This window comes from Accipiter gentilis, chromosome 5 (assembly GCF_929443795.1).
Source record: "Accipiter gentilis chromosome 5, bAccGen1.1, whole genome shotgun sequence".
NCBI classification, from domain to species: domain Eukaryota; kingdom Metazoa; phylum Chordata; class Aves; order Accipitriformes; family Accipitridae; genus Astur; species Astur gentilis.
The window spans coordinates 21,837,340-21,862,846 of record NC_064884.1 but is presented as its reverse complement, the minus strand read 5'-3'; the positions used below and the strand labels follow the sequence as shown (position 1 = coordinate 21,862,846).

Sequence of the window (25,507 nt, the reverse complement as noted above, 5' to 3'; positions counted from 1 at the left end):
TATATGATTAAATAAGTGATTCAACTAGTATAATTAACAGATGGCAGGAACAATTATATATTCATATTTCAGGCCAACAACATTTGGTAGATATAATTACTTTACAGGTGTTAACTGCCCTTTATCGTGAAACGAGGTGTCTCTAAACACTAGAGGTACTCTGCAAAGTGACTTGTGGCTATGAACTTACAAGGAGGTTAATGGCTCTCCTTTTGCACGTGATGTTGGAAAGCTAAATTCAGCTTCTCAGTCTGATACCAAATCTAAGAAAGTGGAATGAAAGAGATGAGCAGGTGTTACATAATCTGATTTCTGGAAGAAGCCACCGAACATTACAATGGGTTTAAAATTCACTTTGACGTTTGAGAGATGCAAAGTCCAAGTAGGCAGGCGTTCAGGGAGGAAGAGACAGCTGGTAGGAAGAACTCCTTTGATTTCTTTCAAAATTACATTTTTTCATATGTAGAAGAGTAAATTGCATGTAATTTGGATTGGATTCTAGTACAGATTGTGATGACTTGTGGCCAGAAGAGCAAAAATTAATAAGTAGGTTGTAACTTTATGCTTGTTTTGTAACTGATTTTTTTTAATAGAACTAAAAAGTGTTAATTCACTGTAAGCTTTACATAATAAAGTTTGCCAAAGATGTTAAGTTGCATATACAGAACGCTCACAGAAGCAATAAATTCTATTTTTTGAAGGTTCTTTGTTTTATGCCTTACATTTAACATTTGCATTAAACAAAAAGAACTAAAAGAATCCATGGAAAATGAAATACTTTTTATTGGCAGATAAGTAGGTAGTTGATAAATTTTTACCATTTTACCATTTCCACAGGTGGACAGGATAAGGTTTACGATCAAGAGCAAAGGCTGATCCTTAATTTTCACCTTTCTTGATATTTGGTACCTAGAACTATCAAAACCTAAGATTTATTTCAATATTATCATTTCAGCATTGCATGATTTTGATTAAGGCAATTAGGTTTCTATAGCCTAACTTATTTCTGTTTGGCATCAAGGATTGCTATTTATTAAACAGTTTAGGCAGCTTAAACCCTAGCTTACAAGATCACACTTAATATGTTCACATTGAAAGTCATATATTTATACACAGTGTTTCTTCTTGTGTTGACACTGGTCATGGTTTTCAGGTGTGTTTGTCAGAGGACGCAGCAGTGGTTCCCTTCGAGGTGCTAGAACATGCAGGTTAGGTGAGAGGGAGCAGAAATGGTGTTGAAGGGGGGAAGGAAATGAGCCTGGGAACTTCTCTCTGGTATAAACTGAAATAGAGTGGGAAACCTTAATGTCTGTAAGCACTACCAGCTGAATGCTGTACCACAGGTTACATACATTTGTGCGGTATAAAAGCCTGCTACGGTGCCGACAAGAATTGGGAGGGCCTGGGTGGTGTGCAGCACTTGAGCTATGGGCTCTACTGCCTGTGCTGGCATGGTATGGGTTGTATGGCCATAGTCATGTCTGACTCGATGGGTACTTGCATCTCGACACCCGGAGCGTGAAGAAACCTTCCTAATCATTAAAATGTTTATCTCTTTCCTAAGTTTTCCTGTAGTAAAAATGTCACATGCATTATTCTTGTTATGCAAAATCGCAGCAAATGGCAAAAGGTCAACAGTAGCTGTCAGGATTATCAGAGAGTAATTGTAGTAGCTTCATGGCTTATCAAATGTGAAGGCTTTTATTTAATAATAGTTCACATGGAGTAGCTGGGAAGTAAATACGAAATGCAAAACAAATGCTATGTGAAAGGAATAGAAGAGATTTATTTTTTTCACTTTGTGGGTTTGTTGTTCTTGCTCGCTCAAATCATTTTGAATCCCTCTATTGCCAAAGCAGATGTTTCATCTCCCCCACCTCTGATTATGTATTTTTGACAGCTTTGAAATCTCTGAACGTGTGAGCTGATTATATCTTAATTTCTTTCTTTTATAACCTTAAAAAAAATTTTTTTCTATTTTTATTGTGACTAAAGAGCATGGAAATGTACCATTTCAGCAAAAAGCCATTCTATACTGAAGTGGTTTTATAGCGTGATATACTTCCAAACTGAAAGGCTGTCCTGAGCATACAGAATTAGATCTCCTTGGAACAGTTTTGACAAATGCTGCTTGACTTACCAGTTGTGCATTAGAGGCAAACAGGATTGTTGATAGTTTGCTATTTTCTTACAGAAGTGTTGTATACGCAAAAATAAAATAATGCTGTGGACTTGATCCCATATTGTTGAGGGAAGGGAAGGAATTATGTGTTATGTACTACAAAGACTGAAAGTATAGGGCAATATGATATAAAAGGAAAAACTGAAGAAATTAGTTTAAAACAAAATATGCTAGGTGCATGCCAAAGCCCAGAAAAAACTAAAAATATATGCAATTTTTTCCTCTTTTTTTTCCCGTTTTCTGTTAAGAGAGTACAAAACTAAATATTTGGATCACTTTTTTAATTTATTCATTTATTATCATAAGTGATAATAAACTGTTGAGGGCAGCTGGTTCATTATGCAGTAGGTACATAGTAGAACTAACCAATTAAAAGATTGGTTTAAGCAACTTGGATTGCTGTGTAATTCAGGGCTAAGTGACAATTGTTTCCTACTGGTTTAGCGTTGAGTCAGTCTGCTGAACCCACTTTCAGGATTAGGAAGCACTTTACTAATTTTGAGTACTGTGTATCCTGAACTGGAGTATTTGTCTTACATAGATTGTAGTTTTACTTCTTTTATAACTCCAGTAATTATTTTAAAAAAAAAAATAGTTAAGGTAGAAATTCCTTGCAATAGAAAATAACATTCAGCCTTTTACTTGTTTGGGTTTATTAGGCTGATATTCAGAGACAGAATTGGCTAGCAAAACATAACCAGTTTTCAAAATACAATATCAGGGCTCTAACAGTGATTTATTATTTCTGGCACTATTACAGGGAATTAATGAATTTTCTATAACAATTATTTAATATGGATTGCTATGTCTATGCTGTACATTGTTGCTATTACAAAACTACTAATCTGCTTGCATTTGTGAAAAAATATTTAGATTTTTTCTTAGCAAAACATAGTTTTTACAAAGTATTATTTTGTTCTGTGTAGTTGGGGTGGGGAAGAAGTAATTCTGATGTTATCCTTATTTATTGAGTTAACCTGTGTATAGCACACCTGAGAAAGAAGCTAACTGTGCAATATTTGTACACAAAACTGGGGGTTGATATTGCCAGTGACAAATACAAAAGTGTGTTGGAGGAGCCTTTCCAGGACATTTGATAACTGTGACATGAGACGCATCTGTAAAACAGCTGAGAGATACAGATGAAAATACATACCTCACCTGCATGGGGCAAGTAGTTGATTCTGAAATGTGATATTAATAAATGTGATAATAAGTGTTTAATATACTGATTATCTACAGTGGAATTGCAAAAGCTGCTTTTTAAAGGTTAGTTGTTTATTGGTATATCAACAAATGAAGTTCGAAGGTGAGGACGGAAATAAAGTACAAAAATTAATTTAAAGTATTTGTGTACTGTGTTATGAATTAGCCGTAACCGTAACTCATAGGATTTTCCTTGAGGTGTTTGGAAAGTTTGTAGTGTGCCATTATTAGAGATTTTGTTTTGATTTACCTGGACTTCAGCTCCTAGTGTAAAGTAGAAGAGGGTGAAAACTTGGGGAATTTTTTGACTATGTTAATTCAGTTCAGACTGTGAAATTTCCTCTGCTGGAATTCTGTTTTATTTAAGGCTTAGTTAATTCAGCAAATTGTGTCTTGACCAAAAAAAAAAAAAAAAAAATCAGTTTAACAGCTTGTTTATTAATTTATCGTATTCAGTTGCAAGACTAAAGGAAAGTGGATGAGGCGGCAATCCACTCCTTTGCGCAGCATAGGCCTAAGACTGTCTGGACCAGAAATGTTTCCTCCCTGTTAACATGTCTCATTTTGATGTGGAAGGGAGGTGGGCAGAGGTAAATGGGAGACTGGCATCCCAGTCGTAATTTTGGGCAGTGGTGCATCCCATCTGTTTTTGTCTGTACAAGACATGAGCTTTTCAGAGATGCCCCATTCAGGTCAAAGCCCGAGAAACACAGAGAAGTTAGGAGAGGGCCTGGCACTGATGGAAAGTAGGTACAGAATCTGAAGTATGTTAATCCTGATTTCTAAAATGCTTTTCTGGTTGTTGTGAAGACTATAAACACATTTTTATGTTCACAGTGAGTGTCTTGGTTCTGTATCTCTTGTTTGCAAGTAATAAAATGCAAAATACCTTTGATTTTTGCCTTGCTGTGGGACACAAGTATGTGGAATTTCTGTATCTGTATTTGGAATTGCTGACAACATTGTTAGATCAAATCAGGAGCACGGAAATAGTTTTTTCAGCTGTGGTAGGAGAATCCAACATACCTGAGCCTTTAAGATGGAGCATTTTTGGCATATAGGGGATTAAGGAGCTAGGTGGGGCAGGAGGAAGAGGAGTGTTTAAGGAGAAAGCGAAGAGGCAGCGGGTGCATGGAGTGTGCTGGAGACCCTGGCGAGCTATCAGACATGTCCAGAAAGACACTGAGTTCTTGTTCTGTGATGGACAAAGGCTCTGGTAAAATGGTTTTCTACATGAAGACTTTTTTGGTTTTATCCAAATGATGCATAAATGCTTGCCTTGCTCTAATTACCTGCTGCGTAGATTTTTCTGTAGAGCTAATTTATGAACAAATTTGGCTAGTTCTTAGGGGGTACTGGTGTCAACAAATGTGCTATGCTTTCAGGCTCAGCCTAAGTCCTGAAAGACAGGGGGCTCATTCTTATACCTAAATCCATGCCTGGACAGGAGTAGCTCAGAAGGATGGTGGAAAAGCAAGCAACTAGGAATCTCCTTTCGTATAAACCCTCAGAAGTAACACTTAAATTTGTAATGCATTTTTGTCTTTTAAACACTGTTATGTTGATAATGCCAGAAGATAGTATTTTGGAAGGGAGAAAATCTGATATAGAGTGGCAAAAGGAGAAGATTAGCTGAACCCATCTGCTTTTATTTTAGTTGTTTTGATACTTGTTCAGATATTTGAGTTATTTGGTTTTGAAAACACTAAAGAAAAACAAGCAAAACTGCCATTGCAATCCCAGTGGTGTGTTTTCCTGACCAGAAGCTGCAGGAGCATTTTAAATGGGTAAGAGGATTAGGTTTCAGAGAGGTGTCTTTACGTTTGGCCTCTGACTCTAATTCAAGTTGTCCTTGGGGAAGCTTCAGTGACTTTCAGTGAGACACTAGTCTGTAAGAAAAAAATTGTATGATTGTTTTTAGCAGTCAAGCATGACTTCTTTTTTTGTGTTGATTATATGGGGAGACAGCATAACCCCCTTTCCTGCTGCATTGGCATTCTTTTCTGGTTTTGTTTTAGTTTTCTCTGCAGTTGATAATATGACATAATTGTCATATTTTAATTCAGACAAATGTGAGTATACATAGTCTTCATTTTGGGCGACGAGCAAAGTAAATTAGTAAAGTTATTTGCAGATAAGGTTTACTGTCCTTCACTTTAGCCTGTTGTGTTTACCTTTAATCTTTTGGATCTTTTGATTGCAAAATGCATTTTTGCAACATTTGCAAAATTCCATTTTGAGCTGTGAAGTGACACTCTGCAAAGGCAAGATAGCTCACTGTATAAGTTGATGACATTATACTTGTTAGAATTTTGTACTTGCTTTGAGATTTAAATTTGGGGTTTGACTTTTGCTTTTTTCCCTCCTCTGATAGTTTAGAGATAGTATAGATAATATGGCTTACTATACAGACAAATGTAAATAAATGCATGTATTTGGAAGAAGTAATACAGAAACCCAAAAAGAATTTGGGGGGACATAGGTCAGCAGTCAGCAATAATTCTTTGTGTAGTGCTATGGCAAAAATCAGGGTCATAGCTAGGAGTAAAGATGTGTTTTTATGGGTATGACCAATATTGATATACTGCATGCACATCTGGTGTCTGTGCTTTCAACACACTGATGAAGATTTGGGAGCAATGGAGGAAAGTGCCACAAAGAGAGTCATGACTTAAGATGTAGTCGTACAGTAGGTGACTTAAACATCTCAGTCATTTAAGTCTATCAGAAATAAAGTGGGAGGTGAATATACAGTATGTATATAGGGGAAAAATAATACCAGGTACAAAACGCCTCTTTCCTCTAGAGGAGGAAAAACCTAAGAACCTCAAATGGCTGCATGCTGAGGTCAGGCTCATTCAGATTAGAAGGCATGCTTATTTATCTTTAACAGTGAGGCTATTAATCATTGGAACAAATTACTGAGAAAAGTGGTAGAAACAGACAATTGCCATAAATTATAACTCCCTGAGGAATTACCACTGGATTCAGTTATTGGTTTCACCAAAGAGGCATATTATGGAATCCAAATACATTATCTGAAGGAAATTGAACTCAAGCAGTAGCACAAGCCACATAATACTATCAGCTGCGTGGTACCAAAATATAATCATAATTGTAATAGTAGCTACAGCTCCATCATTTGTTTTTACTTCATAACAGTATTATTAAAATGATTTCTCATCCTCTTGTCTTTTTTCAAGGAATGTTAAGGAAATGAAAGTTGTTGGATTTTCTTACTCAAATGCAGATGAGGTTAATGCAAATTTTACAACTTCACTTACCTTTGCAAGGAGTCAGTATCATTTTGTTGTCAAAATAATCTGGTATCTTTAGGCTTTATATGTGTCCTTCTCAAATGCCAAATGCTCATTGTTATACTCGGGCTTTTAAACCACTGTGTAAACAGCAGGCTGCGTAAAACTCTGTTTCCAACCAGTTCTGTTACAGACAAAGCTGTCTCATTTGTGGGCTATTTAATATAAATTAATTATTCCGAGTCTATGGATAACTTCCTCTTCTGATATTTTATATTTGGGTAAATTTAAATTGATGCAGGATCATCATAAATCATCATAATCATGATAAAAATAATTAAAACCAAGTCAGAGTATTTTGGATCCTTTCTAAGACAGATAGCAGCTTTCCTGGCACACTACTCAGTCATGGCCTGGTTGGGGCAAGAATGAGAGTTCAGAGCCAGCAACAACAAAGAAACCAAACAGACATTTCAAATACATTTCCTTGAGGATTTTTGTGTCTAGAAAAAAAATAATCTGAATTTAAATGGAGAGTAGCTAAAAAAATACCACCAAACTCCTCAGCAAATGAAGGAAACTTCATTTTGTACACCCTGCTTTAATTAGTCAGTAGCATTTGTGTCCAAAAGAAGACAAGCAGTCTGTTGTCCCTTTGGGATGAATGCCTACTGGATGTGTTTCTTGAGGGACACATGCCTTGGGAGCCAAACTGCAAGTAGAGCATGGATTACATTCTTTGCTTAGAAATTTCTATAGCTGTGGTGACTTTTTCTCTGAAACCATTCAGGAGTTATGCTTGAAATACAACCTGTGCTCTTCCTTTTCAGAGTATATGCCCCCTTTCCTGCAGACTGTGTGACACTTAGATAAGCCAGTCCTGCAGCCCTGGCAGAAATATCTGATGGTAGACCTCGTTATTAAATAAACTAGTTCACCCTCTCACTAACTGGCTCGATTTAAATGCTTAGCTGTGAAAATCATATATTCTATCAGCTTCTTCAATCACTGTATAAAGCCTTCACTCAAAACTACTTAACAGAGATTACTCATTTTGTTGTAATGCTGAAAAGAGCATTGCACTACCATGGTACTATAGCAGTTAGAATAGAGACTGAAAGCATAAATTTCATTAATCATACTAGGGATTACAATGACAGTAGAGATCAGAAAAGCGTAAGGGTATTAGCCAGTTTCTTACAAGACTCTGATATGCATGGTTTTGTCTGGGTGTCAAAACATCAGCTTCCATGCACAGTGCATTCAGATGTAAACTATTGGCCATTCCCATCTTTCTTTTAATTTCATTAAGAAGTAAAGGTAATGTACTTAGATGCATCGCTGCGTACTTGTGATGATTGAGTTCTGTTCTTGGGTTCTATTATAATGTCCAGTCAAAGTAAAATCCAGCCGAATCCCTCTAAACAAAAAAAACACCCAGCAACTAATTTCTAGTAGGTATGTATAGTAACCTAAAGGTTATTAAACAGGACAACCCCAACCCATTTTGTTTAGACAGCTGCCCTTTGCCAAACTTCTCTAAATAATGGTGGAAAATACGCAGAGTAGAGTACAGTAGATTGATTGGTGGTTTGCAAAGAGGAGAGCTGAATTCTTCTATTCAACTTTTTTTTGCACATTTAACTTAAATACTGCAGTTAAAAATAATATCTTTTATAGGAAGCAATGCCTCTGATATTCTGCAGACTGCAAAGTTGTATGTCAAACAAGGTGAAGCAAGGTGAAATTTAAGTGAAGTACTTGCAGTCTTGCCATCTAACAGAGGTCAGTGCCAGATTTTGTGAACCAAGCTTCAAAAAATTCTGAGGTTTTTTAGGGAATTGTGGAATTCTCTGCTTTTCTGTCTTGTTCCAAACACCAAATAGTTAGAAATCAGCTCAAGCCTTGAAGTTGCATTTGTATCTCCTATATATCTTCCATGCCTGCTGTTCTGAGAGGATGTAGAATCTTCCTCCTTGGAGATCTTCAGAAATAGCCTAGGCAAGTTCCTCAGCAACCTGATATAATTGCTTTGAGCAGGAAGTTGGGTTATATGACCTCCAGAGGTCCCTTCCAAGCTGAAGTGTTCTATGGTGCCATCAATCTGTCTTCCAGATATCAAAGTCAAAAGCAACAAGTGAAGGAGTGCTGGGAAAGGCAAGTATGTGCTTCGTTTTTGGTGGTTGTTTTCTTCCTGTTAGCACACATCCGTGTCATAGCTCAAATTAATAATACTGTTATAATTTTGCCTAAATGTTGAAGTAGCAGGTGAACTTGGAAAGGCAAGAGCTGCCGTAACTTTAAGGTTCAAATCAAGGAGAAAGGGAGAAGGTTGTTCAGATTGTGGCCAGTGGGAGATTAAGGCTGGCATCACTATCTGGTATGAATATGAATAGAATGACCACAAAAGGGAAAGCAAAAAGCTGTCAAGAATCAGACACGTAAGTAAAAAAATAATTTCATTACCAGTCATAACAGTCTTCAAACCACCTCTGAGGACTTTTATATTTCTAGACATTCTACAGCAGATTCTTATTCCTTCAAATTATCGTGGTTGTCGATAAAGGTTATGAGCTAGTGGGTTGATTGTGGTGACAAGAGGGGATGGTAGTAGATTGCATGTATGCTCATTATGCCAGTCTCCAAAAGGTTAACAGTTAGATGACATGTAAAAAAAAAAAAAGTATAGAAGAGAGATGCTAGCTCTAAAATTGCCTAACAGACACTCAGGAGAATTTTTAAGCCTTTCAGTAATAAGCTGGGAGGAAGGGTTTGTTGTTCTTTTTATTCTTAAGCATTGATTACACTCAGCAATAAATCTAGTTTAAGTGACATAATGCTGGTGTCCAGCAATTAGCCTGCATTTCCAAATTAATACTGCTTTCGCCTGTGTGGCCTTGACTTGACTAATTGGCTGCCTTTCCTTTTTGTATTCTGTTGTGAATGTATGATGACAGTGATTCAGCATGTACAACATAGGGATAAAAAAATAATTTAATGCTCCACTTACTCAGCAGGCATGATTGACACTCTCTTGGGTGACTGTTAGAGTAGTGCTGGTCGGAGTAGCACGTTGGCAGTTGCTTTGCAGTAACAGCGAAGCCAAGACAACTGTGCTAGTACAGCATCTTTTTGAAAATCAAAATGTGGTAAAATTATTGAATATGACTGACAGCTTGAACTGGATAGATCTCTAGATGAGTATCTAGAATAAGAAAACACATAGTAAAGAGTGGTGACTCCTTCTGCAAGTGAAGACCTAAGCCTTTACATTTCCATGTGAATTAAAACTAGGTTTGTTGGGTTTGCACCATCTGTTCTGTATAAAGCCAGATCAATTGCTCATTAATTAGTCACGTTTTAGAAAAAACACCTCATTTTCAAAGGAGAATAAGTTACTATCAACAACATCTAAAATTATTTTTCTTTTGCTGCATCCAGTAAGCTGCTGGGTTTGCCACCTTTTTCTGTTTCACTCATCCAGCTTTGCTGTCAACTGAAAGTTCTCTGGGGTCATTTTTTAGAAGCTTTTTTGTGTCTTGGGATCATGGAATAAACAACAAGTGTTCAAAGGAAGTTTGAAAAGAGAAAATTATTTCTAAAATAAATTACCTTGTTTTACTGTAGTGAGTTATTTTATGTTTTCCAAGTTTCTGCTTAGACAGGAAACAGTAGCTTTGTGAAACTAGCTGGCTGAAAGTAAAGCAGCAGGGCAATTTCTTTAGAGTATTTTATGCAGCTAAATATTAAATAGAAATATATTATTTAGATTTCACAGCCTATTTTAGAAAGCACTTCCCCAGCCTGCCAGTGCTTCTGTTTGAGAGCAAGGCATTTTTGCTTTTGCATTCTTTGTCACAAGGGCCCTGTTTCACGGTAGAGAAGAGGTGCTCGTGAGCTCACTTCTACAGGGCTCTGCTCCTTTTGAGCGAAGCCAGCTCCAGGAGCAAAAGGCTTGCAGTATTAGGTCCCAGTTCCCAAAATGGCCTTGCAAACCTTGGTAGCCAGAGGGTGGTAGGAAAGGCAAATGATACCATGTGAATTCTGCCCAGACAACACAAGTCGATGTAAAAAGCAAATACTCCTTATCATCATTTTCCTTTCTGAAAACAAACATTTTAAATACGTTTTCAGGGAGGGGAGGAAAAAAAAAAAAAAAACCTCCCTTGAAAATTAACAACTTTGGACTGTATTTTCTAATGAATATTTCACGACTGTTCCATTAGCAAATTGTAAACAGTGCTTTGCATATTTACTCAATAATACCTTTTTTTGTCTCATCATTACAGTTCAAGGGACAGTTCAATAGACATCAGGTTGCTTAAAATGCACAGAAAGTTTTTTGTATAAAATATTTGTAAAGAAATAGCAGCTTAAGGTGTGCTGGAGGCATAAGGAAAAAGGTTTCCTTACGCAGGGATAGGTATTACATTTTGATAGTTACTTGGCATTGGTAGTGAAAAATAGATTGAGAAGTTTTGTAGCTGTACATAGGTTTTCACAGGTAGCCAAGTGACTTAAGTAACAAACTTTCATTGAAATTCAAAGGTGGTAAAAATTCATGGTAATCAGGTATCTAACTTAAAAAAGAATTTGCTGTTTGCCACCTTGTTCTGAGTACCTTTGAAAACAGTTTCTGGTTTTCTATAAGATTTTAATGCCGGATGAATTCTTTTTTGCCACCTGTGTTATTTTTGACTACATTTATGAAGAAAACAAGCTTTCCTGTATTTTCAACTTGTGTTCATAACTTTATATGAACCAATCAATGAAGAAAATAAAGCCAATTCATGAAATAAATTTCCAACTGGTTAAGGAAAACTTTTCTGTACAACAGAAGCCCCAAGTTTGGACATTTGGAGTCAAAAAAAAAGATAAATACCAGAATTGTCTCATTGGCAGGACAAGAGACAGACAACAGATGCATTATATGATACAGTATCATTTCTGGGTTTAAGGCACGAGGTTTATCATATACATTACATGACAGATACATATCACTACACGATGTATACATAGTATGACATATATATAGGTATATATTGATTTGGGGAAAGGGGCAGAGCAAGAGGAAAGTGGAACATACAGTTACTACTTGTTTTTACCATACAAACACACCGTTGGAAGGGTGAGTTCATGGGCTGCAATCCAGATTGAAATTCCAGGCTTTGCTGGTTGTGGGGAGTGGGCTGGAGGGTAGGTGGTTTCAACCAGGGCCCCAGGGGCTGCAGGAACCAGATGGGGTGAAATGGGACCGGCAGCAAATTGGATTGAGAATGTTTCAGTAGGTGTGCAGAGAGAGAAGATGCATTTTGCTGGGTGTTTTATCTGCATGTGGGGAAATGCATGCATACACGCATTCATGTGCAAGTATCTGTGTGTATGTGTATAGCCCCACACATATATGTAAAAGTTATAAATGAGTATTGTGATTACTTCTTGCAGTTTTCAATTCTTAGTCATCAGAGGTGAATGTGGCACTAGCTTTATTCAGTCTGAGTCTCTCTTCTGTGCTTACTATTTATTTATTGCGGACTGTGTTTCACATTTGGTCACTTCATTTCGTGTGGTGGTATTTATGCTGCCTGACTTGGAGGACAGAAATTTTTATATACAGGAGAAAGGAACTGAAGCTCTAATGATATCCACAGAAAACTCTTGTTTTGCTTGTTCACACTACTCCAATGTAAGCATTTTGCATAATACTCATAACACCCTAAGCTCCCAAATATATTGTTTGTAAACAAAACCATAAAAAGATGTTTATGAATGTGCATTGGAGAGAAATGAAAAATGTATCATCTAAGCAAACGTGATTTATATTCAAATAAAAGTTTGTAAGTTGGGTTAAAAGTATATACATGTGTATGTAAATACATATTATATGTTCTTTTTTAATATATTCTTTATAATATAATTGTTATTAGTTTAGATGATTAGTCTTCCATTCTGTTTTAATATATCTGTGTCACTAATATTTATGTCAAAGATTCATTTTTTTCCCCATCACTATTAATTTTGTAACTGACTTCACACAATTAAACTTCACCATTGCAGTCCTGGACAGGTTTCCTAGGAACTTTGTAATGTCAGGCTTTTCCTATGTTTAGTCTTGCACACTGATGCTTGTTGACACGCTGATTCATGTTTTACACCACCAGATAGGTTTTGTTCATCTGGAGGAATGAGCTGAAAGAGGTCATGCCAGCTTTTCCTCTTTCCTCCTAGACTATATATCCTTTTAATTTAAAGTCAGAGGGAAAAAAAAAAAAGGAAAAAAAAAAGTGGATTTCTGCAGCTAAGCTAAACTGGAGAAATCAATGGAATTTATTGTCAAGGGATATCTAATCTCTAAAGCTAATACAAGACTTCACAGCTATTGATTACATGCTAAGGATGCACAAACTGTTAATCATGCATGGAGGCAACAGAATAAACATACTATCAAGAGGGAATGAGCAAATAATTGTCAGTAGTGCAGTTATATTCATCTCTTTACTATACCTCTGACGCAGGGACAGCTATATTTTGCATCCAAAAAGATACGTCCTAAAATATATTGAATATCCCCTCATTGCTGCTGAAGCTAGTGTAGTACAGCTGATTATCTATGTAATAATTCAGATGTTTTCTTCAGCTCCCCTGAGGTATGTGGTCAATAAGAAATTTGTAAACTGGTTTAATAAGTCAGTCGCTAGATGAAGTGAAAAGAGAAAAAGCTCATAGGTTTTCATGCAATTGCATTATAATCTTTGTTTGCAACAAAATAAATCTGTAGTCCTAGTACAGTATAAATGCCATTGTTTCATTTATTCTGGGCACATATTTCACATGACAAATAGATGGACATACTAATGTACACAAAGTGGGTTCTTTTTCTGTTTTCATCCATATTTGGTTTGTATTCTGTATGTTACACATCTGAGAAAGGAGATGCCCAGTAATCCCTTTGATTTTTATTGTGGGAATATGTACCTGTTAATTTTTCATTTTCTGTCAGACTGCTGAAATTACTTCAAATTGTATGACTTCTGTCAACTTCTTTTGGTTTCTCTTTCTTTGATGTTCACTGTTTCTTAATGCTTCTAAGTTTAAAAAGATGTAAGGCCTGAGTTTTCAAATTTGGCTGCCTAAAGTCAGGCCTGTAAACTGCTGACATGGAACTAGATTTGAAAACAAACAAACAAACAAACAAAACCAAAAAAAAAAAACCAACGAGTACCTCAGTTAGACTTTCCAACCTATATTTACATACATGACAGGTGTCCTGGGTTTTGTACATTCTGAGTATGAGGGAACACAGATACTCCAAGACTGGAATATGTGGAATAATAACTTATTCCAATAACATATGAAAAGTCTATATTGATCCAGTTGGTAATATGATATTGTGCGGGTTTGGCTTGGAATATACATAAGTAGGTAGGAAAGAGTCCCTGGGTGAAGATAAGTAGTTCATGAACTATCATTAAGTAGTTGTTAAAGGACTGAGGCCAGTGCTGTTAATTGATTTTTGCCTTTAACTCTAAGCAGTCCTTTACTTAGAAATAGTTAAAAATCTGCCAGAGTTACAGACAAGAAACCTGGATACAATTTACAAGAATTGTTCTGTTATAAAGACAGACTGGTTCAAGGAAATAAGACTGAAATGCATGGCATTCTTAGGACGTCTGAATAAATTGAGTCTTCCTGTAGTATCATCATATTGTTAAATAATGGAGTTATTGGGAGTTAGTCTGAACTAAATTCTTTTGGATTTGTAGATTAATAATCCTTGAAACACAGGAGTTTCATCATGGATATTCTAGGACAGCTCATTTACCTAGGGATTTTTGTTAGCTTTGTTCATAACATAACTATACGATGCTCCTTTGACAGGCAGTGGATCACCCGCAGAAGTGATCACAGTCGATGCACACAGTTCTTGCTCAGATTTTGGTTGTCTGTTGAAATGTATGACTCTAGTCCAGTCCTTTTCAATGAGTGATAATCTTCTATATACAGCAATCTTAACCAAGTTTATGATGTGAGGGAACGTAGTATCTCTATAAAACCTTTCTACGTGATTCATTATTCGCTAATAACAAAGGTAATAATTGAGAGTAATGCAACTGCATTGCAACTGCAAGGTGAGGACCCTTTGTTTATTGTTTTCTTACTGCATGTTTGACAGCTATTCTGGTTTAGGTTGTACTTCCTCTGGTGGTTTTTCACTCACACCATTCTTCCATGCTCTTATCAGGGGTCTTTTTAGCAGAATTCTTCACAGCAGCAGGACTGTTGCTTTTTTTTTGAGTTTTGGGAACATTTTGTTTTTGTAGGACCTTGCATGAACCGAGGAAGCAGCAGGAGCCAGAGTAACATCTTAGAATAATCCTCTTTTATTTCCCACATGCCAAGGAGAGACCTATCCTGGAAAGGTCAGGAGAAGCCACAGGACAGAGAGGCACATGTTCTCATAGAATAAGAGTCTGGGGAATTCCAGTGGCTGTTCAAACTGGGAATATTAGCAGAAAAATGAGGACTTCTTTTTCTTCTATGTCATTTTTGTTTTCAAATGTAAGGGCAAGATACTTAAAAGAGCCTCTGTGAGAAACACTGTGTTTTAAATTAAAGGGTTACTATCTTAAAGCAAATTTACTCTACTTCTTTAGTAATTGTCATACATTTGCTTTTGTACGTCAGAGTTTTTATTTAATATAAACCCCACATGTCTCTGCAGTGCCCTCAAACCTTATGCAAATTTATGCATTAACTCACCCTCCAAGTCCAGTTAGTTTTCACTACCTGTGTCACCAATGAAGGCGACCCGGGTCACTCTCAAACTTGTTATGAATTTCAGTCAGTGTGGTTAAAGCAGAAATTTTAAGTCGGCTCCTAAGTGTAATGCCATACCAGAAGGAGTTCAAGGGCAGGGGGAAGGATCTGAAAGCCAACCCCAATTAAAGAATTGTATGCACAGACAGTATATTCACAGTATACGGTGGTGTTCAAGAAGCATCATCTTTATCTGAAATGTTTGTGCTTTAAAATGTGTTGGATTGTTTCCCATTTCATGCAAACAAATGTGTGTTCTGTCTGCTGGTCAGAAGATCTAGTCCCCCCTCCCCTGCTAGGTAAATGGAAGTGAAACTGTGTCTTGCAATCAACATATAGGATTTCTGAGGAAAGGCAGCAAAAGCAAAGGACTTGTCATGCTTTCCTAGCCTCATTTTATGTGATTTTTTTGTCACAACTTCAAGACATTTGTTTGTCTCTGATTTGGCAGCAGGGTAATACTTTTTTTATTAAAAATAGGTTCTGAGGAAATGCATGCTCTCACCTTGCTGCTTCTGCAACTGTGAAGGCTTTTGTTTTCAGTGTCACCTCTGTGTAAGTGAAGATAATATCTACAAAGAGGCCTGATAGTGACCTATCGTATCACATGTCGCTTATCAAGCACTAAAGAAATTGAATTTAATTTTATGTTATCTGGAGCATCTTACTAAATCATCCTGCAGTTGAGAGGTGCTATGGGGTCAACAGGTTCAGTCCCTTTTGCCATCTATCCCTGAATTATTAACCTTTGGAGAATTAATAAAGCTGTTCTTTATTTTATCCCATAAAGTTGGGTTAAATCTTCTTGATCCATAACTTGTTGTGAGTGAGTGCCACGTGCATGTAGTTCTTTTACTTAATGTGGTTTCTGGATAAGAAATGAGGACTTACTAATCTGTATAAGTGTAGAGATCTCTTTTATTATTCTGGGGTGGTTTTATGTTCTTTTGATAATCTCCCAATGCCTCTGGTTTTAATTGGTTCAGTGAGAGTAAAAACAGTCAGATCAGATGATGGATCTGAGTCAGCGAGCGCTTGGTAGTATTTGTTTGCCAAGAGATAAAAAGAGGCTGAGGAGAAGGAAGATAATGGATCTGCGTTATTACCAGGCATTGAGACCAAAGGGCAGAGAGAGAAGCTGGCTGTAAGCAGAGGTGGGAATGGGGTAGAGGGGTAGAGGTCGTAGCAGCAGCCCATGGGCAGGAAGGGTCTGGCAGAAAGGATCCTGCCATCAGCAGAGGGGCTTGGGAGGATCTAAAGGTCAACCCTGCCACCACCACCACCAAATGCCTCATTGCCGTATTTCTGTTGGAAGATGTGACTTTGCCACTCAGGATGCTAGCATTTGAGAATGATACAGTTATAGGATATTGAATTTCCTGCAACAGCAGAAGCCCTGAGTGCTTTCTACTATCACCACAATGAACTTCCTCCAGTCTTAAATATATTTTCTGCTGGAGAAAAAGACTTGAAAAAATAAATTATGAATACCTCCTCCCCAAAATTTTAAATACAAGATCTAATGCAAAAAAAATGCTGTTTCACTCAAGTTCCAAGCTTTCAATCAAGAAATCTTTCAAAATGAATAAACCAAACTATCATTTTTCAAATAACTTGTCCTTATGCTCAGATACTTACTTAGTGTCTGGCCACTGTTAGCATTTCAAGCTTGTTCTAAGAAAATCTGCAAATACTCTTTTGAAAAAGAACTAGGATTCCAGAGCAGAGTTAGCATTTCTGTGGAAGCACTGGCAAATAAAGTGTAAATGAGCTCTCTGAATCACTGCTGCTTGCCGGTGCTGTCTGGTGGCCAGAGTGCAGGTGACCTGGGAGCTGGGCTACCGTTCAGTTTTCTTACAGCCCTGGCAGTAAATCAGCTTGTAGCTTTGAACAAGTTATTAACCTTTTTGTGTCTCTTTCTCCTCGAAGAAAAGGATCAACACCACTTACCTGTCTCATAGGGGTAATTGGTAGATTAATGTTTGGAAAATATTAAGTGCTTCCTGCCATTATTACTGAAACACCAGCTGACAGGTTAAAGAATGAACAGAGTTGAGTCTTATTTCTTCCCTCTTTGACATAGGGTGCTGATTTGACATGAGTAATTCAAGAAAGAAGTGAGAAGTCATGGGCTTGAATGTCCATGTATTTTGGATAAAAGTTCTAGATGTAACAGAAAGAGGAAAGGTGAGAAAACAACAACTGGGAAGACAAGATGTAAATTGATTTACTGGGATTAGCAGAACTGAAAAGGTACCCAGAGATCAGAAGAGAATGCATGAATTGAAATTAAATCCCAGTAGGATTAAGGAAATATTTCAGTAAAATGCAAACCCTAAAGTGTGATGGAAAAAGGAAAAAACAGCAGATGAGCACTACTTTTTGCCCCCACTGAGAACAAAGTTGTTATTAATTAGATGCTGAGATTTTGGGAAGCCTACTCAAAAATTCAATAGTGTTTTATCTGAGAAAAATAATTATTTGAAGATTGCTTTCTACTGAGGTGTTACAGATGGAGGCTTTGTGGTGTGGTAGTTTAAAACAATTGTTCTTTACCTCTAGAGATCCCCAAGACAAATGTTGCCCAGAAGTGAGAGTAAAATTGTGTTTTTAAAGCATCATTTTAGGAGCAGTGGGACAGTTGGCAGACTTTACCAACGCTGTTGAGAGACTCGGCAGACTTTAATTACCATCTCAATATTGCAGAAGTTGTTAAATTTCTGCCAAAGAAGGGAATAGTTGTGAGAAAGCGAGATCACACTCTGTCTTTCATTCTTTCCTTTTTGACAGGTGAATAAAGGATGCTTTTCAGTGTCTGCTCTGATACTGTGACACATTTGTAAAATTTGCATGGAATTGTAAAATAATTTTTCTTTAAGATTAACAAAGCTCTTTTTTTTTTCTTCTCTTGAAAGTGCTGTACAGCATAGCGTGAACGCAGTTTAAGTCTTGTCATGAAAGAAGCAAGATGAAAATGGAGTGCATTTTCTGCTACTGATTAGTCAGCTTCAAACATTAATAGCTTCAACCTTCATGGCCAGACAATATGTACTATGTTGTATTTATTTTAGAGACTCCAATAAATTTTTAATTCAGGTTTGAATTCCATCTCTGGTGTGGGCGGTTGAAGGCACAACCTGGATTAATCGAATAAAGAGGAAATTATTAAAATGAGAAGAATCATTCCATTTTAGAAGGAAAAATAAGCCTATAATACAAAACCTCCTTGGTATGTTTACTCTTTTAGGCCTCAAACTCTAAATCAGAGTATGTATAACTAGGTTTTCGCTGTCATTCATATGAGAAAAAGGCTGTTAATGTATATATTTTTTTCCTCTTTTAGCACTTCTCTACCTCTGTGACACCTGACTGTGTTCAGGTTTTTTCTAAGTGCTTGCAGTAGTCAAGGAAATACTGATTCTTTGAAGACTCTTACCAGCTCCTTCAGTAGATCTACTGTGTTCCTACCTTTTTTTAAATGACTGCCTCACACCTGTCTGTACTTGCTAAAGCACCAGCCATTGTTTACTCTATAAAACCCCTTTTTTTCCTCCTTCTCTTCAAGTCTCTTATCTCTCAAGGACCTTTTCAATGCTATCTTTCAGCTTCAGATCTCTACTGTCAAAGTACACAATACCTTCAGAAAGCTACTGCGCAGGAAGTCTACTTATTCATTTGTATTTTTTGCCATATATATGATAAATCGGTACTTAAGGGCAAAGGGAACACGCTTGTTCAAAATCAAGACAGGGAAGGATAGATCATGGAAACAAACAGGCACAATTTATAATCCTTAACACTCATCATGTTACTAGGAATACCTTTATGTTATATTTAGAATTTGGTTGTTTTGATGTTTGAAACTAAATGTTTGCAGTTTGTCTGGCAAACTGCGTGCTGAATAGATTACACTGATTCACATTTCCTTATTTCAATATACCATCTTTGCTTTAGGCTTGTTGTTAGCCTGGTTGGGACTCTCGTTTAATAAATGCAAGTTACAAAGAGCTGTTATGCTCAGAAAGAGAAATCCTATATTTCACTTCCTTGAATAATCTCAACTGTTTTGACCTTAAAGCAGCAAGAACATGAGGCTGAAGCTGTACCTACAGCAGGCTTTCTTTTCTCTGGTGAGGGAGGTATTAGAAGACTATAAAGATCCCCTTGGTATATTTCCAGTGAAACTCTAGTATATATAGTCATGGTCGTGAATTTCATTGTGTAATCATTTTAATTAAGTTTGATGATAAAAGTTAGTCTTGCATGAGGAATGAATGCACTAGAGAGACAATGAAAGATTGATGACAGCTTGGGGAGCATCATGTGCTCTGCTGGTGGAAATGCTTGTGTGAAGAGCCACAGAGCTTGGGTAGCAGGTCAGAGGTCACCAGCTCAGAGCAATGTCCAGGCAAAGTTTTGGGGATCCGAAAGAAGCAGGATACAATGGGAATATCCAAAAGCATCTTTGGTAATATTTCTGATGGGTTTTGCTTGAATGAATAGCTTCATTACTAAAATAATAAACATTAATTAATATCTGCATCATTTTTGTAACTGCTAGCTTAGTAAGGTAATTAGTATAATTAGTATACAGTATATTGCTTGGTGGCATGATAAATCATAGCATAGTGAATGTTGACTTTTTACCATTATGAGGTATTATGTAATTTACGCAGGTGAAAAAAAAAAGGTAAGGGGGTAATCAAGAAGGGAAGCCAGCGGTGACAGCTGGGTGGCCTTTTGGTCACTCTTCTTGCATCTGCTGCCTATATTCTCAGTTGCTTTGAATCGCTGTACTGTTAATTAGCAGGGTTTTTCTCACTGTTGCTAAGTCTTAATCACTGATTGAAACCTGCAAAGAGAGGCCAGAAAAGAATGAAGTAAAAAAACAGAGACTGGCAGGTTTTTTCCCTTCAAGGTACTTGTACAAAGGATGTTACTTCCAGTAATAAGCCTGCGTTTGTTGGGCATCTCCTTTGCTTTCACATTCCTGGAGGCATCATCTACCCGTTAAAGTTCAGTGCAAGGATGAAGAATGTTAACAATGTTTTTATTCATTATATTCTGTTTTCTAGAACCTATGAGAACACCAAAAACATTGAAGATTGCTGAGATCCAGGCCAGACACATTGCTGTGGATTGGGAATCTTTGGGCTACAACATCACTCGTTGCCACACTTTCAATGTCACTATATGCTACCACTACTTCTGCGGACACAACGAGAGCAAGGCGGACTGCTTGGACATGGACCCCAAAGCACCCCAGCACGTTGTGGATCACCTGCCTCCATACACGAATGTCAGCCTCAAAATGATCTTAACCAACCCAGAAGGGAGGAAGGAGAGCGAGGAGACCATTATCCAGACAGACGAAGACGGTATGCATAAATGCTGTTCTAGAAATTACAGCCAAGTCCAGTCTAGACAGGTGGATGGAAATGACTTTGTGTTTTATAATACGTGTCCCAAAGGATGGAAGTTCTCTTCTATTAATGTATTAATTAGGCCTAAACCAGTAGCTTTAAAAGTATTATACCTGTCACCCAGCATATATAGCCCAAACTGTCCATGTAGCTCAAGTCAAACTCAATCTCTCTCTTGCAAGGAGGAGGAGGATGGCTTCCCAGTCATTTAAAAAATGTGCTAACAGAGGTGACAAGAAACACATGGTGGTGTTAGATGAAGGCTTCTTCGCAGTATTAGGTGTAGTATTTGAAAAGTAATTTAATTCTGTGAATTTAAATATTGAGTTCAGTGCTTAAAGAATCTGTTCAAGATTTAAAACCTCTTCAGCAAATATATTTGAGCAATAATTTATGTTGCAGGTTACAGTATATAGTATCTGTTAACTGTTTGAAAGCCACCCATCAGATTAAAGTATTATTTTGAGAGCTTGGGAATGGGACTTGATGATCCTTATGGGTCCCTTCTAATTTGAGATATTCTATGATTCTTCTTTAAAATTCTCTCGATGAAGTTTCATTGACAAGACAGTTGAACTTATCTTAGTTAGGAAGAAATAAAGAATAGGCGCAGATGTTAACGGTGATATTCGGTGGTTAGGCTATGAATCTTGGTATGAAAGAGATTAAAATAAAAATAGATATTTTTCCCTAATTATTTAAAATGTGGTAGTAAAGAGAAATATTAGTTTCCTTTTCTTATATTTAGATTTCATTAAAATATTTACAGCCACAAAATGAAAACAGATACTGCCATCAGTAACCAAAAAAAGAATACTTGGGCTAATGTAAAAGTATAGATACATAAGAACATAAAATTGAAAAAGGTAGTGTGTTTGCATGTAAAATGGAAGAGAGCGTATAGCTTTATATATAGACAGCAATCAAGGTTAGAATCTGGTAGCACTTTTTCCCCATACATTCTCAATTTTACAAGAAATAGAAGAGGAATATGTTTACTGTTGCAATAAACAAGAGAGAACAGCTTATTAAATAGGTAGAATATAAGGAGCTGTAGAGAGCTATAGAGACGTAGGTGCATCACATGAAGATTTATTGACAAGTACAGAACTAGAATATTTCATGCAATTCAAATTTTAGCATTACTTTTTTAAGAAGTTAAATATAATCCATGATGAACTATTTCTGTACCTGTGTTTACATTATAGATTTTTGTGGTTGCTATTTTTCTTGAGGTTAAAAAAACCCAAAAAGTAGTAGTAATATTGTTATGTCCATGGAAAATGGTTTTCTATTTCTTGTTAACTGAGTTTTCAAGAAAGGTTATGTTTTCTCATAGCCTTTATCTAGTCAGATGTGCAGAGATGGTGGCTGGTCACTATAGCAGTGCCTGTCAAGAGCAGAGTCAAGTGCATATATTTGGTCTTCTAGTTTTGTTGTGGCTTATTCTTGGAAAATGATGCACATAGGGCAGGTTTTGGTCTCAAGCTAGCACGCCAGTGTGCTATCAGTGAACTTGTTTAGATTCAGCTTTGGTGTCAGAGGTACCATAGTGTAAAAGAAGCCTCACCCAGTGAACAAAAGTTGCTAAGGTGAACTATTTCAAGCAGATGTTGTTTTCAAAGAGGGATTAATAAATTTTAAAAGGTACCTATATTTAGATGCACTGGAGGTAATAATGCTTGTGACCTGAAAATTGCCTCGTGAGGTCTACTATTGAAAATTAAATGGAGATTTTTAATTGTGCATTATTGATTGGTTTGAAAGTCTATGTCCATTTTATCATGTATTTCAAAATACGGAGCATGCAAGTAATGTGCAATATGGAGGGCTTTCAGCCATCTCAGGATCAAAGGAGTATTCACACCTGTGTCTCTCCTTGAACTCTCATAGCAATAGTAAACTGAGTTCTGTAGTTGACTGCCTATGTGTATGCTGCTCGTTTAGTCCCATGATCAAGTATCTGTCTGAAAATGTTTTTAAACACAGTTCGCAGCCTAAAGCAGGACTCGGACTAAGAAGATGAGAGCTACAGGAAGATACATGAGTCTGTGCCCCACATATTTCACATGTGGTCAGAATTAACTTCATAGTCATGATGGTTTTTGCAGGTTTTGTAGAATGACCATCATGATAATTACATAGTGGGGGCATTATCAGTGATTCGTTTATGAGAAGGAAAATAGACGATCACATTATTTTCCTACATTTTTGCAAATAACATTAATTAGAAATAGCCACCAATTACATGATTATCTGAAACTGTGCACTTGCATTGTGTGCTTTTCATAAATAGAAACTTTGAAAACTCCAGATGACAACAGATAATTAACTTTTTGTTAGCTTTTCTGTAGTGTAGCATTCTTCCAATGGCATTCTTTCTTACAAGGATCTGCTAATCAAGTAAAAACTTTGTAGACCATTGGAGTTCATTAAAGGTGTCTACCTCATATTTTCCTGTCTCTGCATCTTTACTGTTTTGTTCTCATCTTCTCTTGCTTTGTCCATCTTCCCCATGCTTCCAGCTCTCTATCCCTTTCTTTTTTGTTGTTGTTGTTGTTTTGTTTTAATCTTTCCCTTCATGTCTCTTCTTCCTTCATTTCACCTCCTCCCTTCTGCTAGGAGATTTACACATATTTGAACTTCTAGGATTTCCTAAATGCAGATGATCTTGGACTTTTGCGGGGCTCTGGTCTGAGACAGGGAGGATCTCTGGTTGTCTTTCACAAAGGTTCACATTTATATAAAGTTGCATAGCTGGGCCAGACCTCCCAGAGTGGCGAGTGGTAACTGAGCAGTGTATGGTACCAGGAGCAGAATTAACTCAGGAAACAATTAGTAGAAGAACAGGGTAAGAGTCAGAAGCTGTGCTTCAGACCTTTGAGACTGTGACTGACAAATGAAGGTCTTAATAGCTTGTAATTCAGTATCTGCAAGAAAGCAAAGCCAGGACTGTAAGTCTGAAAATCGCCTCCTTTCTGACCAGAGCTATATCTGAATACTTGGTGGGTTTAAGTATTTCTATTTAACTTGGTTAGATGGAAATAATCTTTAAAGTATATTATAGTAATTTGCAAAGAGCTGTATTCCACATAAAAATTAAGCCCTTGAGCAGTACACTGTTAAACAAGTTCTGCAAAAAGAAGATGAAAACAAGCAGATTTGTCAGTGTTTCATGGGTGAAACACCATCTTTCACTTTGGGGAGAGATCACACCATCATTAAGATCTAGGAGAAAGTTCTTCTGAGTACCTGGGTACTCAGCATTATCTGTGCGACAACAGGGACTCACTGTTTCACCTGCCTTGTTTAGGAGATGGACAGTGTTTGAAGGATTTGATAAAGGAAAAAGAGGAAGGCTCGCACAATCTGGGGATGCATACACGCTGGGCAGAGGTGATGTTTGGCATTTCGAACAAAGTACAAGAATCAGCAGTGAATTTATCACTTAGCATGAATCAGCAGCATGCACGCGTTCTTGGAGCTGCCTGTTCACAAGGACATTGCAAACTCACAGGGACCCTTTTAAGAGCAGTGGATGGTGAATGGGATTAAAGCAGATAAATGCTTCCTTAATTTTTAAGTGGAACCAGATGCAAAAGGCAGTGGATTAACAGGAATAGTGGCATTAGCTCTCAGAGAGCAGCTACCGAGAAAGCAAATCGTGAAGCTCAAAGTGTTTGATGGTGATTTTATAACTCATAAGGGAGTGTGTCAGCTAACAGCAGGCAAACAACTAATTGAAAAAGATCACTTGGAATATGGTGAGTACCCATTTTGGGCTTTAAAGGATACCAAAGCTTTGGTCTGAGCCAAAGGAGACGTTCATTGGACACAAACGAGGCCCCCTGATCGTTCAGAGAGTGAGGCTCATTCAGCTCTGTGCAGAGATACCTAGAGCTACAATGCAGGGTTAAGACACCAACTGTCCAACCATTCCTCATGCTCCTGGGAAAACTGCAGCAGGCTCACCACTCTGGGGAAGAGCAGAGGAAGGGGGGAGATGTTATAATTAGAAGACCAAAAGATTAAAAAGTGAAACTCTTTGTGTACTGTCTAAATGTGTGAAGAAGAAATATCTTCCACCAGCTTCAGGCAGGAGGATTTTATGGAAATAGTTGACATATAGTATTTTTCTGTGATTGACAGGAGTAAGTTTTGTGTTGCCTTTACAACACCCACCCACCCCAACACCACCCTCCTCCCCCCCCCCCCCCCCCCCATTTATTATTTGCTATGAGAAGCATTTTTTCCTTTGTCCTTTTTCAAGTTGTTCTGGCACATCAGGAAAATATTGGGGGTTGGGGGGAGAAGAGGTAGAAAATATACTTTGATCAAAACAAACAAACAAACAAACAGTGCTTCAAGGAGCTTTGAAAAAACATAGACATAAAACTCCACTAGTAGCATTTTAAAAGTAACAAAAATAGCCCACCTGGGAGAAAAGTTAATGCAGTAAGACGAGCAGGCAGTATGTCTGATGCAGCAAAGGAGGGCTGCAAAGATTGCTTGAAATGGCAAACTGTCTCAAAACAATGTCTTAACTCACGTAGCTGAGTGATACATGCATGGATGTCAAGTGAACCCGGTATACTAAACCTATTAGGAAAAAATTGGCAAAT

General features: G+C 37.2%; 1 protein-coding gene across 5 annotated transcripts in view; it reads left to right on the top strand.

Annotated features, from left to right (window-relative positions):
* The window catches only part of PTPRK (protein tyrosine phosphatase receptor type K), a 440,573-nt gene that overhangs the window by 322,431 nt on the left and 92,635 nt on the right, over nucleotides 1-25,507 (top strand). For all 5 annotated transcript variants that reach the window (XM_049800783.1, XM_049800782.1, XM_049800781.1 and 2 more), the window contains exon 8: nucleotides 20,538-20,840. In XM_049800783.1, coding sequence (XP_049656740.1) covers nucleotides 20,538-20,840 — 303 coding nt within the window. The remainder of the gene's footprint in view (nucleotides 1-20,537; nucleotides 20,841-25,507) is intronic.